Source organism: Artemia sp. Qi Xiang Cuo, chromosome 3 (assembly GCF_049724085.1).
Source record: "Artemia sp. Qi Xiang Cuo chromosome 3, ASM4972408v1, whole genome shotgun sequence".
NCBI lineage: Eukaryota > Metazoa > Arthropoda > Branchiopoda > Anostraca > Artemiidae > Artemia > Artemia sp. Qi Xiang Cuo.
In genome coordinates this window covers 25,720,186-25,741,261 of record NC_142796.1, presented here as the reverse complement: position 1 = coordinate 25,741,261, position 21,076 = coordinate 25,720,186, and the positions used below count along the sequence as shown (strand labels likewise).

Genomic DNA, 21,076 nt, shown 5'->3' with positions numbered 1-21,076 from the left:
GGAGTTGTAATCCTCAAAGACCAAATTTCCAGAACTTAAAACCACGTTTGACTGTATTGCAGACTCAAAATTTTCAGTTGATATGTATGGGAGTCAGGTGGCTGCGATAAAGCGGTTATGTAGGCTCCAATCCATTTTAACGATTAAAAAGGGCTCTAATCCATAGAATTTCCAGATATACTAGCCTTTTTTGAAGTTTCTAAAATACCGCTTTCTATAAAAACCCTATATGCCCCCAGGGCATAGGTTACAACCTTGCCCTGAGGGTTGTGGGGGAGTGTCCTCAAAAATATATTTTCAATCTGGAAATCAACTATGCTGAACGAAATAGCTATCTCAAAATTTTGATTGGATGTGTTTGGGGGAATGATGGGCGTGGGGGGGGGGTGGCTAGTTACGCTCCAATCAATTTTGACTATTAAAAAGGACACTATCCCTTTGAATATCCAATCGAATGAGCCTTTTTTGAAGTTTCTACGACAATGCCTTCTATAAAAACCTTATATGCCCCCAGGTTTTATCTTAAAACCCTTGCCCTGATGGTTTTGGGGGAGTGTCCGCCTCAAAAACATATTTTCCATCTGGAAATCAACTACGCTGAACAAAATGCCTATCTCAAAATTTTGATTGGATGTGTTTGCAGAAAGGATGGGCGTCGGGGGGGGGGGGGGGCTATTTGCACTCCAATCACTTTTGATTATCAAAAAGGGGCACTAGCCCTTTAATTTCCAATTAAATGAGCCTTTCTTGAAGTTTCTACGACAACACCTTCTATAAAAACCTTATATGCCCCCAGGGCATAACTTAAAACCCCAAGGGCATATATATATATATATATATATATATATATATATATATATATATATATATATATATATATATATATATATGTAACGGGCCCTGGCAAGCGAAAGCGCCCAAGAACCCATAGCGCCCCCAGCTCCCAAATTGAAAGACATACAGGCACACCCAAGTATCAATTCATAAGACTAAACATTAAGCTATTTTACTTCGGTACAGCGAATTCTTCTTTCTTCTGTAAATAGCGATTTAAAAAATTGTCCTAACTTAAGTTTGGAAATCACAGATAGTGCGGGCACACATAAAAGAATTCTTCTGGTCACAAAGATTGAAGTCAGCAAACGCAATGTGTCGGCAAAGGGGACTTGACCAAGAGAGATCATATCAAGTTACAATAGGGGAAATTTGGCAATGAACATTTTGAAATAGACTGTTATACAATGCCTAATATGAATTTCCTCCCGATAGTTTCTACCTACTAACTCAAATTTCTACAACTGAGAGTCTCCGGTTGATTTCTACCTTCACTTAGCCATTCTACGTTCGGAGTTTTTTTTTTTTTTTACCTGATTCTATACAGTCGACGTGTTATCTGTATTTGACAGTTTCCAACCAATGTTTAACATTTAGAATTCGATGATCGAAAATTAATTCTCAATTGTGACTCCATTAGATGCTAGTGTTTTAATTGAGACCAACTGCAATTGAATTTGGGACGGACTATCTTTCGTAAGTGATTTAACATGGCTAAACAACCCAGTAAATATTTTATTAGACCCTTGTCGTTAAGAGTGAAGTTTATTGCCCAAAATCCAGCGTCCGTAATTAAAAAAAAAAAAAAAAAGGTGTTTAAAACCAATATTTAATTTTTTTAGAGTAATTGCTTTTTCAAACTTTTATATCAATATGTCAGTTATTATTTCTATATTTGATCCGGCGGAATCTGGATATAACAAAAAGGTTGCTTTGATTTTGTAAAACAGTGGAGGATAAATGGCATATTTCCATTATAAATTTGTCAAGTTTAAAACGTGGATTACTTGTAGCATGTTCCCCAGGCAAAATAGTAGGCAAAATGGTTACAGAGTTTGTAGGCGTGGCTCAATTTAAGGATGAAAGGGTATATCTATTCTATAGAAGGATGCAAAAATTAGGAAGGTCATGTAGGGTGTCCTTAGAAGCCAGGGATGGTGGTGTAGTCCTTGGAAGATTTGCTCTTAATTTACTCAAGGAGGGGATCAGACCCTCCTACAAATGGTATTTGTTAGAGAATAGTGCAGAATTTTTTTTTTGTTTAGGTGATGCGTACAAGGTTGCAAAATAATATGAACAGATAGAGCAGATAGTGGGGAAAGGAGAGACGTCTTATTTTTCCGATGAATTTCTTTCTGCGATGACGAGGGTGAAATTTGGACTCAATGATAAAGGTTTTTCTGTTGCACTGCGAGATGGTACTGATGCCTCGCAGGGCGGTTTGGCTACCCATGGAAAGGGAGCTGGTTTTGAGGTCCCGTGGGATGGTACTGATGCCTCACGGGATGGTTTTATGGTTTTTTGTTGCACTGTGAGATGGTACTGATGCCTCGCAGAGCAGTTTGGCTACCCATGGAAAGGGAGACTGGTTTTGAGGTTCCGTGGGATGGTACTGATGCCTCACGAGATGGTTTTGTTGCACTGCTAGATGGTACTGATGCCTCGCAGGGCTGTTTTCTACCAAGGAAAAGGGAGTTGGTTTTGAGGTCCCGTGGGATGGTACTGATGCCTCACGGGATGGTTTTGCTGCCCCGCAAGATGGCACTGATGCCTCGCAGGGCGGTTTGGCTACCAAGGAAAAGGAAGCTGGTTTTGAGGTCGAGTTGGATGAGGTTGATGCCTCACGGGATAGTTTTAATGCGTAGCGCTAATAGTTATGTAGAGATATCAACAGTAGTACTGCCATTTGTCGAACCACAAGTTAGTAGAGCAAAACCAAATAGGTCAAAACTGAGGCGTTCCGCAGCAATAAAACCCCGAGGATTCTATTGGGGATAAAATCTTAACGTCATTGGAGCAGGGTATGATATTTATAAGTTTATGCAATTTCATTTATTTGTCGCCGGTATTTTCAGGATTAATTAGCTTTGCTCGGTCATTCCTTTTACCCTAATCCGAAGTTTATGCATAATCCCAACTTGTCCTCTTCAAATTCAGGGGTATAGGGAATAAGTCTATTTTAAGGCATAGAGCGAAAAGTGATGTGTTAAAATATCCAGTTTCCGACTACATTTGTTAGTTTCGTTTGTTTATACTATGTAAGTGTTTACTTATGCAAGTATTGTATAGTGTTTATAGTATGTAATTGTTTACTAATTTATGCTGAAGAATGTTAGTAGGTGAGAAGTGAATAATTTGGGAAGGGTATTGAATGTTTTGAATTCAATTAAAGTTTGAAGGTTTAATGAGAAGGGGATAAGCCAAATTTGGGAAACATAATTTCAAAAAAGGGGGGAGAAATCTGTAAACTTCTGATAAAGAGAATTCGGGTTGGGTTGTTGACCATTGAGTTTATTCCAGATAGGAATATATATATATATATATATATATATATATATATATATATATATATATATATATATATATATATATATATATATATATATATATATATATATATATATATATATATATATATATATATATATATATATATATATATATATATATATATATATATATATATATATATATATATATATATATATATATATATATATAATTGTCTTATATAATATATATATATAATTGTCATATATTATATTTAATATATTATATTTAATATTATATATATATTATATATATAATTATTTATTATTTAAAATTATTATAATTATTTATTAATAATTTATTATAATTATTTATTATAATATTATTATTTATTATAATTATTTATTATATATATAATTATTTAATAATTATATAAGTATTATATATATAATTATTACATTATATTATAATATATTATATATTATATAATATAATTGTCATATAATTGTTATATAATATATATAATATAATATATATAATTGTCTTATATATGACGTCATCTATCCTCAATTATTCTTTGTTTTCCAGAGCAGACAGTTGCAACTTATCCAACAACTGATCCAGACTGTTTCAAGTATTAATCCTATTAAGTTCTGGTATCCTTTCTTTACATAATTTTGAAGGAAACTAGACGGTGCTCTGTCTCCTCTGGTATCCCATGTCTTCCGTGAGGCACGGTCAAATGCAACGGCTTTGACTTGGTAGAGGTAATTTCTGTCCTAGAGCCAACCGAAGGGATGTAAGCCTCCAAGCGATTCTACGTCATTTTTGACCATTGATCTTTCTTCTTGCTTCCAGAGCAATATTTTAATTTCAAAGAAGCTGTGCTTTAATAACAAACTTCGATAAAAGCTGGTCTTCACGCCTTGGACAGTGGTCCGTGGATCTCAATGTTGGATACTCGTTCAAAATGCCACGTGTAATGGCATCATTGCATCTCCTGAAACGCTAAAGACACGTAACCGGGCTTGTTCGATAAGTAATCTTGGAATGTTCGAACGCACCTTAACAAAAAATAGCAAGATTGCAGTATAATTTCAGATTAGTATCTACTGTCTAGTCTTATTTTATAAATGCTATCTTTTTGTAATAAAACCTTTTCTTTTTATTAAATTCAACAGCCACCATATTCTCAAACCTGCTACCTAACTGAAAGCATTAATAAAAATAGATGTCAGTCATGTATAGTTTATCATTTCACATAGAAAAAATTGGAAATCACCTTATTTAACAACTGTTCATAAATTGAAGTAAAAACTAATGAAATGCAAGATAAAGAAGTAGCAGCTAAGCTAATTGAAAGCTTGCAAACAGAGCTGAAGAACCTTTCTCAAGAGGCAAAGAAACGCTATGGCAATTTAAAAGATGTAATTTAATGAAGTTTCACAGAATATTCAGCTAGGCTAGGCCTAGTACCCATCGGATTTAGGTCTACTTGCTGACTCTGCTAGGAATATAAGTTGATTTTAAATGAAGCTTAGGTAAAATTCTGCTTTAGCTACTTTTGACTATCTTCTAAAGAGGTTAGGTTAAGAAAATGAAACTTTCAGGAATGGGTCTACAGGTTAAGGCTTGTCTAGGGAAGGTATTTTGGGGTACCTACCTCCTCTCCTTTTTTCTCAAGAGTACTCTGACCCTTGATGACCTTTAAAAATATGTTTGTTGTAAAACTAAAAACTTGCGGAATATATTTTTCGCTGTATTAGAGTAGCCTACAACAAAATTACCTCCAGCACATAAACTTTGCTTAGTCCCAATTTAGGCTATAATGGCTTAAAGATAGGCTGATACATTTTCAAAATTTTTAAAAAAATCTATTTATATGTCTTAAAATTCTGCTCAAATAACTGAAATTACATTTTTAGAGCAAAAACCAGAGAAAAAGAAACTGATAACTGAAAATTAAGGTAAAATGTTGTTTTGTCAAAATTTCAATGGGTATAGACCTGTCATGTAGGCAAATTTCAGGACCCTCTAGAGGGAGAAGGAGTGGAGGTAGGTACTTGAAAATACCTTCCCGGGACATACTTTAGCCTGTAGACTCATCCCTGAAAGTCTCATTTTCCTAACCTAACCCCTTTTCAAGATAGCCAAAAGTAGCTAAAGTAGAATTTTACCAAAGCTTATTATAATCCTGGAAAATAAGTATGCTAGATTAATAAAATTTTCAATAATAGACCCAGAGCTTAGCCTAGCCTATATTGGCCTAATGTTCAGGGAATTTCTTTTGAACTAGGCTAAACATTGCCTAACTAGGCTACCTTCACCCCTTCCATCATAGAAGAGAAATGATGCTTCATGAATTTCATAACTATATAAACTTTAGAAATAAATGTACAGCACACACATGACTAGACAATGGCACTGGACAAAAATTTTATAGGGGGGCCAGATGCCAAAATAACAGTGGTGGTTGGGTGACAGGGAATAAATTTCAGGATATTTTTTTGCAGGAAAAAGTCCATGTTTAAATACTTTTAGGAAAAAAAAAACACTCAAATGATAGAGTAGGCTAGGCCTATTGAAATTGCATGCAAAATGAAATAAAATACAGGAAAATTTAAATGACTTGCAAAGGTATCAATTTATTTAACCAATAATATATTTAATTATTATGCATTTAACTTTAAATAAACTCAAACAAAAAATTACAGAAAGATTTATTGCTTCCATAGATTCCTTAGAATAATTTACAAAAAGAGTAGAGATACTCAAAAATTCTCCTGCCTGCATAGATGCCACATTTTGATTTTATAGCCTACCAGTCATGTAAAATGCACCTCCTTCATAACAGGACAATTCTCCCCCTCAAACTTAAATTCCTCATATAACAAGACATTAAAAAAAATAGGATAGTGAAAGAAAAACAAAATTTAAACTTACTATCTAGCTGTCAAAACAACCCTCTTTCCTTTTATTGTCCTATTCAACTAAATAAAATGAACAGGTTCAGAAAAATTTTCTTCACAAGATAATCTTATCAAATAGTTTGTGATAAGAAACTGAAAGTAAAATATGACTTGGGCCAAAATTCACCAAAACTAAAAATGAAATTCTCATGAAAATTGGTACACTGGCAGTATTGGCTTTTTATGCTGATTCTAAATATATAAAATTCTTTCAGTTTATTGTTACCCACCCAAAACCAAAAATCTGAGAAAATTTGCCTGATTTTTGAAAAAAGAAAAACACCCCCAAAAAGCAAGCAATCTTATTAAAAATCCCTTTATTAGGTACTTCATATCAAAGAATCCTACCATAGAGGTTTCAAGCTCCAATCTTCAAAACGTGGAATTTTTTACCAGGAGTGATTGTATCAAACCATAGGTCCAAGATAGTTTGAAGAGAGCTCATTCAAATGTAAATTTAAAGCTCTTTGTTAAGTGACCATAAAGATTAGGCCAGAGGAAATTCTTCCTTGCTGCTATTTTAGGGTATCAAACTATGACTTTACCCCAAAGATGACTAATTTGCAATCAATTTAAAGTTCTGAGAAGCTAATTGATTTAAAAGTATCAATAATTTTATTTTCCCAGGGGTGAATGTATCAACCCAGTCAGGGTCAAATCTCCAGCATTTTTATTGGGGGGGGGCAAGAGGGGTCCATATCTGGATAGTCAAGGGGCATGGGGTATATGCCAACCCCAAACAATGCCCCTGAACCCAGTGCACCTAGAATGTCAGGAGAGGGCACATTCTAATGGAAATATAAAGTTCTATTACCATTTTTAATTGACCAAAAAATTGGAGAGCAACTAGGCCCCTCCCATGCCTTTGTTCCCAAAATTGTCCAATCAAAAGTGAGAAATAGCTTTTTTGTTCAGCATATTTGAAAGGCCGAATAACAATGTCTTTGGAGATAAAATACCCCCCAAAGCCCCTGGGGAAAGATTTTTAAGTTATAAAATTTGCCCATTGTTTACATGTAGTATTTGTTATTGGGAAGTATGTATACATTTTTCAGGTGGAGAGGGGAGGACAAATTTTCTGCTGGAAGTATTTTGTACTGCAAGAATTTTCTATATCAAGGGAAGCTTCCAGGGGGGGGTGAACTTTTCAGGGGAAATTTTACATTGGGTAAATTTGCCAGAAATTCTATACAAAATTTCTTTAAATGTCTTGCTTTCTCTTATAGCAATTCAATTTTATGCATAGAGATGTCTGGGATAATTTTTGCCAGGGTTGAATTGTGTAGAGGATATTTCTGTGGGAAATGGGTATCCTGGCATTATTTAAAAAAGATTAGAAATTAAATAAAAAACTAACTTTTTCAACGGAAAGTAAGGAGCAATATTAAAACTGAAAACAAACAGAAATTAGTAATTATATGAGCAGGTTTGTCCCCTCCTCAACAGCTTGCTCTTTATGTTAAAGTTTAAATTTTGTCCCAATTCTGTAAAGACAACTCCTGAAACACAAGAGTCATTTAATTAGAACAATAAGTAACATGTCTCAAAGAACTGAAAAACTGTAAGCTGAAGAGTAAGGTTTCTTAGGAGGGGCAACCCCCCTCATATACACAATAATTTCTGTTTGTTTTAAGTTTTAATGTTGCGTCTTACTTTCAGTTGAAAAAAAAAACTTTTTTTTATTCAATGAAGCTTAGAGACAAACATTTTTGTAAAGCCAATAGAAAAAGTATGTCAATTAAAATAAAGTATATAAAAATGAAAAAAAAGTAAGTAATTACCAAAAATACACAAAACAATAGCCTGATTACAAAATCTAAGATATAAACCTCCAGTATTCAGTTCTGTTGAGTAATGCTGAGGCATTGGACAGATATTTTTTAACAATATTGACAGTTTTGAACTGGATTATCAATAACCAAAATATTCAATGCCTTTAGAATCAGTGTTTTTAAAAAGTGATGCATTATTAAAATAGTTTGTTCAAAGTAAAACCTTAAAACTAAGATTAAGAAAATCAAAAAAAAAATTCAATATTTTAGTTTAATTTTGAATCCCAAAAACTATATATTTGACACCTTTATACTTCATAACTGTAAAAAATTAATCTTTTTCAAAGTGACAACTAGATAAATACTATCACTCCTGAAAAAAATTATAATAAAGCCCAAAAAACGTATCTGTTCAGGGGAAAAATATAGAAATTGTCAGAACTTGGTTCAGGGGAAATATTTCTGATTATAGTTGCTTCATATATCCAGCTCATGGGGGCTCTTGCAATGAAAGCAATGGTTGATTGTTCTATTTTTTACAAAAAGTGCCCATTTGTAAGTTGTTTTCCTTGTGTTTCTATAATTATATAAACTTTCTTGTGTGCTATTAAGTGCACTAATTACTAATAAACAAATACATATTTTGGATCAGGATAAAAAGCTGTTTCTTTGATTGAATTTATCAATAATTAGGCTCTTTTGTTATTGACAAGGATCCTTAATTACTTACCATTCATTGCTATGAAGAATTTAATTTTTTTTTGTTGCTCCAACCAAATCATATAGAAAAATGTTTGTGAAAAACTGGAAAAGGGTCACACAGTCACAAATTAGAACTTGTATTTTCCTTATTAAGGGCCAAAATCTATTGGCAGGCAGCCAACAATGAAGAAACACACATTTTTTCCATGGTTTTTCCCTATTCTCCTCTCTTTCCTTTGGTTTCCTTATAATTGCTTTATAGTCCCAAATTTCCAAGGGTGGGCTGTGCCCCCCTGCTGTCACCTATGTGACTGGGGAAAGTATTCTGAGCCTCAGAGCTTTCCTAAATCCCAATTAAGTATTGAAAATTTCAAAGAATTCAATAAGGGGATAAAATTTGTGTTTGGCTAAACTTATTTATAAAAGACAAACATGGTTTTATAATAGATTCCTTATTTTATGCTCCCTTTTTAATACAACAGTTGTCACTCTGACAATGCAACACAACCCCACTCCCCCCTCCATTACCATTATGATCCCATATCTAGGTCTAATCCTAATTAGTATATTTATTCACTGTTTATGATCTTGTGATATGTCATCTATTTTCTTTAAAACAAGTGTTCAAAATTTTTGACTTATGAAAACAGTCTGTCCAATTGATTTCAATCGAATTTTAGAGAAAATTTTATTAAAAAAATGTAGAAGGACACATGATAATATGATTAATAGAAACATGATGCATATTATAAAGTAAGAATTTTGTTGTTTTAGTGTTTTCTTTTAGTTCTGTATGTATTCTAGCTAAGAGATATGTCTGGGACCATTATGGAGATGCAGTGTATTCTCAGGAACACAATTAAGCCTATAAGAGGCAACACTATAGTGTTGCCTATAGTAAAGGCCATATGGCTCCAATGTTTTATTATTATTTTTTTTCCCAGAGGCACTTCATATGAAAGGGATCGTTGTAGAAACTTCAAAGGCGGCTCTTTTTTAATAGTCAAAAGTAGTGCCCTTTTTAATAGTCAAAAGTGATTGGAGGGCAACTAGCCCCCCTCCCCCCAACACCCATCATTCCTCCAAACACATCCGATCAAAATTTTGAGATAGCCATGTTGTTCAGCGTAGTTGATTTCCTCATAGAAAATATGTTTTTGAGGAAGACACTCCCCCACAACCCCCAGGGCAAGGGTTTTAAGTTATGCTGGGGGGCAAATAAGAACAATGTTGGCACAATGTATTATTTAATATTTTTTTGCTTTAGAGCATGGCACTTTGTATCAAAGAAGTTGTCATAGAAACTTCAAAAAAGGCTCATTCGATTGGAAATTGGAGTGGCTTGTCCCCTTTTTAATAGTTGAAAGTGATTGGAAGGCAACTAACACCCTTCAATGCCCACCTTTTCCCAAAACACATCCAATCAAAATTTTGAGATAGCCATTTTGTTCACTATAGTTGATTTCCAGATATAAATTATGTTTTTGAGGAGGACACTCCCCCACACCCTTCAGGGCAAGGGTTGTAAGTTATGCCCTGGGGGCATATAAGGTTTGTATAGAAGGCGTTGTTGTAGAAACTTCAAAAAAGGTTCATTTCATTGGAAATTCAAAGGGCTAGTCCCCTTTTTAATAGTTGAAAGTGATTGGAGGGCAACTAACCCCCCTCTCACGCCCACCTTTTCCCAAAACACAGCCAATCAAAATTTTGAGATAGCCATTTTATTCAACATAGTTTTAAGTTCTGGAAATTAGGTCTTTGAGGATGACAATCCCCCCACAGCCCTCAGGGCAATGGTTGTAATTTATGCCCTGGGGGCATATAAGGTTTTGTATAGACAGCGTTGTTGTAGAAACTTCAGAAAGGGCTCATTCAATTGGAAATTTAAATGGCTAGTTCCCTTCTTAATAGTCAAAAGTGATTCTAAGGCAACTGACACCCCTTCTACACCCACATCATCCCCAAACACATCCAATCAAAATTTTGATATAGCCATTTTGTTCAACATAGTTGAAAGTTCTGGAAATTATATGTTTAAGCAGGACACTCCTCCCATAGTCTTCAGGGGCAAGGGTTATAAGTTATGGCCTGGGGGCATATATGGTTCTTATGGAAGGAATGCTTCTATAAACTTCAGAGAGGGCTCATTTGATTGGAAATTGGAAGTTCTAGTTCACTTTTTATGTGTCAAAAGATATTGGAGGCAAACCAGATTCCCCCTCCCCAAACAATTTTTTACCAAATGTATCCAATAAAAGTTTCAAGATTGCTATTTTGTTAAAAATAGTTCAAAGATCATGTAACAAAAATTCTGGTGTCAACACAACACCCCAGAGCCTGGGGGCAGGCATTGTTAGTTATGCCCTGGGGGCATATATTGGGCTCATGGAAGGGATGCTTGTATTAACTTCAAAGAAGGCTCATTTGATTGGAAATTGAGAGTTCTAGTTCATTTTTTAAGAGTCAAAAGAGATTCGAGGGCACCTAGCCCCCCCTCCATGCCTGTTTTTCCTCAAACCCATCTGATAAGAAATTTGAGATAGCGTTTTTTTTCAAAATAGTTCAAGACCATATAATGATAACTCCAGGGTTGCACAACCCCGCAGGGCCCAAGGGTAGGTGCTTTATGTTATGCCCTGGAGGAATATATTGTTCTTATTGAAGGGATGCTTGTAAAACTTCAGAGATGGCTCATTTGATTGGAAATTGAAAGTTCTAGTTCAGTTTTTTCGAGTCAAAAGAGATTGGAGGGCAACTAGCCCCCCCCATGCCCTCTTTTTTCCAAATGCATCCAATCAAAATTTTTATATAGCCATTAAGTTAAAAATTGCTCAAAAGTCAGATAACAAAAACTCAGGTGTCATGGGGCATATATGGTTTGTATGAAAGGGATGGTTGTATAAACTTCAGAGAGGGCTCATTTGATTAAAAACTGAAAGTTTGAGCTCACTTTTTAATAGCCAAAAGAGATCCAAGGGCAGCTAGTCCCCCCCCCCCTGCCTTCTTTTTTCAAACCGATTAGATGGAAATTTGAGATAGACATTTTGTTAAAAATAGTTCAAAGGTCAGGTAAGAAAAATCCGTTGTCAATACAACCCCCCAGGGCCCAGGGAAAGGTGTTCTAATTTATGCCCTAAGGGCATGTATGGCTTTTATGAAAAGGATGCTTGTATAAACTTTATAGAGAGCTCGTTTGATTGGAAATTGAAATTTCTAGTTCACTTTTTAAGAGTCAAAAGATTTAAGAGCAACTAGCCCCTCCCCATGCTCTTTTTTCCCCAAACTCATCCACTACAAATTTTGAGACAGCCAGTTTTTTTTGGAAATTGTTCAAAAATTATATAACAAAACTCCCCCTAGGGCCCAGGGGATAGATGTTGTAAGTGTTGTCCTGGGGGCGTATATGGTTCTTATGAAAGGGATGCTTTTATAAACTTCTGAGGGGGCTCATTTGATTGGAAATCAAAAGTTCTAGTTCAATTTTAAGACTCAAAAGAATTCGAGGGCAACTAGTCCCCCCAACACTTCCTTTTTCCCCAAGCCCATACAATAAAATTTTTATAATGACCATTTCATTAAAAATAGTTCAAAGGTCAGATAAGAAAAATTCCTGTGTTGACAGAACCGCCAGGGCCCAGAGGCAGGCATTATGAGTAATGTTCTAGGGGCATATATAGTTCTTATGGAAGGGATGCTTGTATAAACTTTGGAGAGGGCTCATTTGATTGGAAATTGAAATTTATTGTTCACTTTTTAAGAGTCGAAATAGATCAGTGGGCAACTAGCCCTCCCCCTCCTCCATGCCCTAAATGCATCAGATAAAAATTTTGAGATTGACATTTTGTTAAACAAAATGTTCAAAGTTCTGATAACAGAAAACTCTGGTGTCAACACAACCCCCCAGGGTCCGGAGGTAGGCATTGAAAGTTACACCCTGGGGGCATATATGGTTTTTATGGAAGGGATGCTCATATAAACTTCTTAGAGGGCTCATTGGATTGGAAATTGAAAGTTGTAATTCACTTTTTAAGAGTCAAAAGGGCAGCTAGCCTGCCCCCACACTCCATTTATTTTTTTCCCAGAGGTACTTCATATAGAAGGGGTCATCATATAAACTTCAAAGGGGGCTCATTCGATTGGAACTCGAGAGTTCTAGTGCCCTTCTTAAGAGTCAAAAGCGATTGGAGGGCAACTGGCTCCCCAAGCCCTTTTTTCCCAAATACATCTGATAAAAATTTGAGGTAGCCATTTTGTTAAAAATAGTTCAAAGATCATATAGAGAAAAACCTTTATGTGTGACCATTTCGTTAAAAAGAGTTCAAAGGTCAGATAAGAAAAACCCTTGTGTCAACGCAACCCCCCCCCCCCGGGCCGGAAGCAGGCGTTGTAAGTATTGCTCTGGGGGGTGGGGGCCCAGTTGGGGGGGGGGCTCCTGCCCCCCCGGGCTGAATGATGCTGACTTATTTATATATTTTTGTCCTGAGATTTCTATTATATAGCATTAAAAGTGCCAATTAGACCAAGTTTGCCCCCCTGGAATTCAGCTTATGGGCGCCCATGCTCTGGGGGCATATATGGTTCTTATGGAAGGTATGCTTGTATAAACTTTGGAAGGCTCATATGATTGGAAATTGAAAGTTCTTGTTCACTATTTAAGAGTCTAAACAGATCAGAGGGCAACTAGCCCCCCTCTCCATGCCCTGTTTTCCTCAAACCCATCCAATAAGAACTTGTTATGCCCTTGGGGCATATATGGTTTTTATGGAAGGGATGCTCATATAAACTTCCTAGAGGGCTCATTTGATTGGAAATTGAAAGTTGCAATTCACTTTTTAAGAGTAAAGAGGGCAGAGTGATCAAAGGGCAGCTAGCCTCCCCCCACACTCCACTTATTTTTTTTCCGAGAGGTACATCATATAGAAGGGGTCGTCGTACAAACTTCAAAGGGGACTCATTCGATTGGAACTCGAGAGTTCTAGTGCCCTTTTTAAGAGTCAAAAGCGATTGGAGGGCAAGTGGCCCCCCAAGCCCTTTTTCCCCAAATACATCTGATAAAAAATTTGAGGTAGCCATTTTGTTAAAAATAGTTCAAATATCATATAACAAAACTCCTTTACGCGTGGCCATTTCATTAAAAATAGTTCAAAGGTCAGATAAGAAAAACTCTTGTGTCAACACAACCCCCTCCCTCCCAGGGCCGGGAGCAGCCGTTGTAAGTATTGCTCTGGGGCATATATGGTTCTTATGGAAGGTATGCTCATATAAACTTTGGAAGACTCATATGATTGGAAATTGAAAGTTCTTGTTCACTTTTTAAGAGTCTAAAGAGATCAGACGGCAACTAGCCCCCCTCTCCATGCCCTGTTTTCCTCAAACCAATCCAATAAGAACATGGACAGAGCCATTTTTTCAAAATAGTTCAAAGGTCAGATAACAAAACTCCAGTGTCAACATATCCCCCCAGGGCCCAGGGGACAGGCATTGTAAGCTATGTCCTGGGGCCGTATGTGGTTCTTATGAAAGGGATGCTCGTAAAAACTTCAGAGAGGGTCCATTTAAATAGATATTAAAAGTTTTAGTTCATGTTTTCAGAGTGAAAAAAGATCGGAGGCCAAGTAGCCCCTCCCGCCCTCCTCTCCTTTGGGTGTATCAGATGGATAAACCCATCTGATAAAAATTTGACGTGACAATTTTTTCAAAACAGTTCAAACATCAGACATTAAAACTCCAGGATTGACACAACCCCCCAGGGCCCAGGGACAGGCATTGTAAGTTATACTCTGGGGATATATATGGTTCTTATAGAAAGGATACTCATATAAACTTGAAGGAGGACTCATTTGATTGATAATTGAAAGTTCTAGTTCACTTTTAAAGAGTCAAATGAGACTGAAGCTTAATTAGTCCCCCCACGCCCTTTCTCCCCAAACTCATCTGATGAAAATTTTGAGATCGACATTGTGTTAAAAATAGTTCAATGGTCAGATTATAAAAACTCTGGTGTCAGTACAACCCCCCAGGGCCTAGGGGAAGGCTTTCTAAGTTATGCCTTAAAGGCATTTATGGTTCTGATGAAAGGGATGCTCGTACAAACTTCATAGAGGGCTCATTTGATTGGAAATTGAACGTTCTAGTTCACTTTTTTAGAGTCAAGAGAGTTAAGGACAACTAGCCCCTCCCCAACGCTCTTTTTTCCCCAAACCCATCCACTACAAATTTTGAGACAGCCAGTTTTTTGGAAATTGTTCAAAAGTTAGATAACAAAAACTCACCCCAGGGCCCAGGGGGTAGGTGTTGTAAGTGTTGTCCTGGGGGCGTATAGGGTTCTTATGAAAGGGATACTTGTATAAACTTCTGAGGGGGCTCATTTGATTTGAAATCGAAAGTTCTAGTTCAATTTTAAGAGTCAAAATATATCCGAGGGCAACCAGCCCCCCCCCCCACACCCTTTTTTCCCCAAGCCCATCCAGTAAAATTTTTATAATAGCCATTTCATTAAAAATAGTAAAAGTCAGATAAGAAAAATTCCTGTGTTGACGGAACCCACCAGGGCCCAGAGGCAGGCGTTATGAATAATGCTCTAGGGGCATATATAGTTCTTATGGAAGAGATGCTCGTATAAACTTTGGAGAGGGCTCATTTGTTTGGAAATTGAAAGCTCTTGTTAACTTTTTAAGTTTCAAAAGAGATCAGAGGGCAACTAGCCCCCCCCTCCTCCACGCCCCAAATGCATCAGATAAAAATTTTGAGATAGACATTCTGTTAAAAAAAGTTCAAAGTTCTGATAACAGAAAACTCCGGTGTCAACACAACCCCCCAGGGCCATGGGGGTAGTCATTGTAAGTTATGCCCTGGGGGCATATACGGTTGTTATGGAAGGGATGCCCATATAAACTTCCTAGAGGGCTTATTTGATTGGAAATTGAAGGTTGTAATTCACTTTTTAAGAGTCAAAAGTGATTGGAGGGCAGCTAGCCTTCCCCCACACTCCGTTTATTTTTTTTCCTAGAGGCACTTCATACAGAAGGGGTCATCATATAAACTTCAAAGGGGGCTCATTTGATTGGAAATAGAGAGTTCTAGTGCCCTTTTTAAGAGTCAAAAGTGATTGGAGGGCAACTGCCCCAAGCCCTTTTTCCCAAAATACATCTGATAAAAAATTTGAGGTAGCCATTTTGTTAAAAATAGTTCAAAGATCATATAAAAAAACTCCTTTACGTATCGCCATTTTGTTAAAAATAGTTCAAAGGTCAGATAAGAAAAACTCATGTGTCAACACCTCCTCCCCCCAGGGCCCATAGCAGACGTTGTAAGTATTGCTCTTCGGGCATATATGGTTCTTATGGAAGGTTTGCTTGTATAAATTTTGGAAGGCTCATATGATTGGAAATTGAAACTTCTTGTTCACTTTTTAAGAGTAAAAAGAGATCAGAGGACAACTAGCCCCGGTCTCCAAGTCATATTTTCCTCAAACCCATCCAATGAGAGCTTGGAGAGAGCCATTTTTTCACAATAAGTCAAAGGTCAGATAACAAAAACTCCGGTGTCGACACATCCCCCCAGGGCCCAGGGGGCAGGAATTGTAAGCTATGTCCTGGGGCTGTATGTGGTTCTTATGAAAGGGATGCTTGTATAAACTTCGGAGAGGGTTCATTTGAACGGAAATTAAGTTGTAGTTCATTTTCTCAGAGTGAAAAAAGATCAGTGGGCAACTAGCCCCTCCCGCCCTCCATTCCTTTGGGTGTATTGGATGGACAAGCCCATCCAATAAAATTTTGAGATGACCATTTCGTTAAAAATAGTTCAACGTCAGATATTAAAACTCCAGGGTTGACACAACTCCCCAGGGCCCAGGGACAGGTATTGTAACTTATACTCTGGGGTTATATATGGTTCTTATAGAAGGGATACTTGTATAAACTTCAGAGAGGGCTCACATTTGATTGAAAATAGAAGGTTCTAGTTCACTTTTAAAGAGTCAAAAGAGACCAAAGCTTAATTAGTCCCCCACGCCCTTTTTCCCCAAACCCATCTGATAAGAATTTTGAGATAGTAATTTTGTTAAAAATAGTTCAAACATCAGATAATAAAAACTCCGAGGTTGTCACAAACCCATTTTTTCACATTGATATTGTTACTTTAATACCAGTTTTGATACTTTGATGAATATTTGATTTTTCTTTAACGTTTGAAATAAGGAATATTTAAAAACTTGAAATTTTTTGCAATCGAAAATGAACAAAAATTAATGAAAAAAATTTCCTAAAAATAGGTTTTTCAAAGAAAAGTAAAGGCCATTTTAAACTTAAGCTCAGCAGATAAAAATATCTTTTAAAATTCAAACTCAAAACGACCAGAAATTAGCATTAAAGAATAAATGAAACCCAAAACGAACAGAAATTAAATAAACAATCATAGAAAAAACATACAACAAGTAATAATATAAGTGAATATATAGATCTTAAAGCGGGTAATGCTTAGATGGAATATGGAAATCAAGCTTAAAACGAAAAAAATATTTTCTTATTGAAGTATAAGTGAAATTTAAAACGAACAGAAATTAAATAAACAATCAGTACAAACAAACATGCAATAGATATCAATACAAATTAATAAATAAATCTTAAAACGAATGAAAGTAAAATTGAATATGCAAATCAAGCTTAAATTGAACAAAATCACCATAAGCAGAGTTTGGGTATGACTTCCTTCTCTCACTGTAAAAGTCTAAAACCTACTGGGTCATTGGCGCTTTCCTGAAAACTATATGTGTCATAGAATAGTCTTGGAAAGTATAAACAACATCAAATTGAATATTTGACGTATAATGATATTAATTGTTGATAGATCCATCAGTTCAAGAATCTTTTTCACTGTAATTGTATTTTTATTTTCAATGCTGTAAGAACTGGAAAAGAAAATATTTGCAATATAATTCGTTTTCAGTTAAGCGCCAATTACGCAGTATGCTTTTGGTTTTTTTTACAGTTAAGGAAAGGGGCAGTATCCAAACACTTGTTTGTAGTGAAACTATATTCGTCTTTAACAACTTTACAAAGAACTAATAAATTAAACTGAATATTTGATGTATAATGATATTAATTGCTGAAGGCTCATCAGTTCAAAATGTTACCATAATTTTAATGTTTATTTTCAATATTAAGTACAAAAGAAAATATTTGTCATAAAATCGGTTTTCACTAAAGCGCCAATGATGCAGTAGGTTTTAGATTTTTACAGTGAGAGAAGGAGGTCATACCCAAACTCTTGTTTGTAGTGATTTTTTTTATTTCAAGGTTGATTTGCATATTCAATTTAAGTTTCACTCGTTTTATGATTTATTTATTAATTTACATTAATATCTATTGTATGTTTGTTTGCATTGATTGTTTATTTATTTCTGTTTGTTTTAAGTTTCATTTATACTTCATTAGGAATATATTTTTTTCGTTTTAAGCTTGATTTTCATATTCAATCTAAGCAGTACTCGGTTTAAGATCTATTTATTCATTTATATTATAACTTGTTGTATGTTTTTGCTATGATTGCTTATTTAATTTCTGTTCGTTTTGGGTTTCATTTAATCTTTTATAGTAATTTCTGGTCGTTTTGAGTTTGAATTTTAAAAGGTATTTGTATATGCTGAGCTTAATTTTAAAATAGCCTTTACTTTTCTTTGAAAAACTTATTTTTTGGAGTTTTTAAAATTAGTTATATTAAAAAGTAACATAAAATAAGGGACTAATGGTACTAATTTTATTAACATGTTTCTCTCAGAAGAGCTGCTGAAATTCAATGCTAGTTATAAGGGTATTGAAGAATCCTTAAAAATATAGCTAATGTATAAAAAAACATAGCTTAGTAGCCTATAGTTTAAAATAGTATAGTATTTTTTTAAAAATAGTTTAAAAGGTAGACCTTAAGCACAGGGGCTCTTTCGAATGGTAAGAAATTCTGAAAACCACTTTAAAATAATCACAATTGTCTCATTTCTAAATGTATGTTAGGTAACAGTCATATATTAGCAGCTCTACAGCAGGAAACACATTAATAAAAAAGCAGTCCATTTAGTTGACCACTTCTGAAGGAAATATGTTTATACAGGTGCAGAGTTATGGCTCTTAAGGAAGAGACATGCTAAAACAAAAAGAGAGGAATTTTTAGACTTGTTAATTTTAAGCCTTTGGTTGAAGTCATGTTTGTTACAATTTGCACCAACTCTTTCCCTCCCCTGATGACCCCATACTTAACTTTAGGATATATATTAAACTAATAGAAGATGCTAAAACAATGAACTTCTTATCTTAAAATATGGAGGATCAAAATATTAATCAGATTTACCATGATTCCTTCCATTATTATTCTCATTTTTAAATCACTTTAGATAGTATTTTGTATCCATATTCAATTACAAACTCATCACAGGCTAAACTTGATATTATTGACTCTACAAAGGAGATACCCATTACACAACAGATCAAACAAGAAATGAAGATATTATTATTATTGCCATATACAGGTCCATCAGGGATGAGGGGAATAAGATGCATTATCAGGGTAATGACTATTATGTTAAAAAGGAGCACAAAATAAGGAATCTAATCATACTTCTGTTATTAAGATGTTTTCTGCAAATGAGCAAATCTGCAAATCTTTAAGTGGGGAGGGGATACAAAAATAAAATAGACAATTATTTGAAAGCATTGGAACTATCATACCAGAAAGAAACATATAAATATCAAGATTCGCAGTGCTAATAAGCCCTGTAAATGGTTGTAGATCAATGAGACAAAGACCTCTTCTGTTGTGCAAACAGTTTATTTTTTCTGCAGTTACCCTTTACTTTGATGCAAATATGTAAGAAGAAAAAATGAAAACTACACCAATGCCAATTTTATAAATGGAAAGTTAAAGGCCGAGATGGAATTGAGGCAGTATGGCTAAAGGAATGTGCTGAGTACATTGTTGAGCAACTGCCGGAGATTTTCCAGACATCTATAGATGAAGGGGAGCTGCCAAAAATCTGGCCTAAAGCAATTGTTGTGCCCATCCATAAGAAAGGGTAAAGGTCAAATACAGAAAATCACAGACCAGTATGTCTGACGTCACTGGTCTGTAAACTAATGGAAGGATGTATCAGAGACCGCATACTGCACCATGTCCTAGAGGACGAACAGATAAACGCAGACCAGTATGGGTTCCTTCCAAGCAAAAGCTGTACCACACAACTATTAGACATGCTGAACGAGTGGTCCCAAGCTCTGGAAGAAGGCCACAGTATCCTGGCAGTTTTGTTTGATGTTGAAGAAGTATTCGAGAGGATCTCCCATCCACATCTTGTCGAACAGCTACAGGTTTTCGGTTCAGCCACAACTGCTAAACTGGGTTGAGTCTTTCTTGAAAACCAAACACAAAGAGTCAGGGTTGGTGAAACCCATTCTGAACCAGCCAGAGTGACAAGTGGAGTCATTCAAGGTATTGTTCCAGATAGATTTGTAGAGACCAAATCCAGATGTACAAAATGAAAAACAAGATGGAGAAACTCAGCTTCGAAAATTACTTTCAGTTCCCCAAAACCCAGACTATACGAGGTCACTCGGTAAAAGTGTTCAAGCCCCATGCCCTAAATAAATCAATAGTCAATTTCTGCAGTTTAGGAGCTGTAGACAACTGGAACAGTCTCTCAGAAAGTGTTGTGAAAGCAGACACCCTAAACGTATTCAAAAATGGACTTGACCGATTCTAGAAAGAACACATGTAAACACATGACTCTTAAACATCTGACTTTATTGACTTAAAACTGTCAACACTACCATCTGTGCACACTCCTCCGAAGTTGATGTTGTGCTGGGGCTCCGCTGACCATACACTCTGGGGAGACCCTTACCCACGGTTTAAATTGCAGAATTTCAGATAGCCAAGTATCAGAGAAATAAGACTTGACGAACCAACTGACTGCCATCTAGAGAGTGCCATAACAGGGATGTTTCCGTAAAGGCACTGAGGATCCTGTAAGTTAAAATTCCCCCTACACGCAAAATTGAGCAGTCACAGAGAAAGTACAAAATAGTTGCCTAAAATGTTGATATGATGTTCCAAGGGATAACAAAAGGACTAGGTATTAATAACAGTTATAGGACAGGAGCAGGTATGTTTACAATCACTTTTGACTTTAAAAAAAGACTAGAATTGTCAGTTCCTGATCAAATGAGCATCCTCTGAAGTTTCTGTGACCTTGAGGTGGAGGTTGGAGATCAGGAAGGGACAGTCCCTTTCCTATATAGAATAAATTCTGCTCATTTTGGGTTT

At 35.6% G+C, this 21,076-nt stretch overlaps 1 protein-coding gene across 1 annotated transcript in view; it reads left to right on the top strand.

Annotated features, from left to right (window-relative positions):
- The first annotated feature begins 4,602 nt into the window (after positions 1-4,602).
- The window catches only part of LOC148953920 (protein MON2 homolog), a 118,283-nt gene continuing 101,809 nt past the window's right edge, over positions 4,603-21,076 (top strand). Inside the window, exon 1 of the mRNA XM_089086022.1 lies at positions 4,603-4,751. Within this exon, the coding sequence (XP_088942148.1) occupies positions 4,650-4,751 (102 nt within the window). The 5' untranslated portion in view covers positions 4,603-4,649. The remainder of the gene's footprint in view (positions 4,752-21,076) is intronic.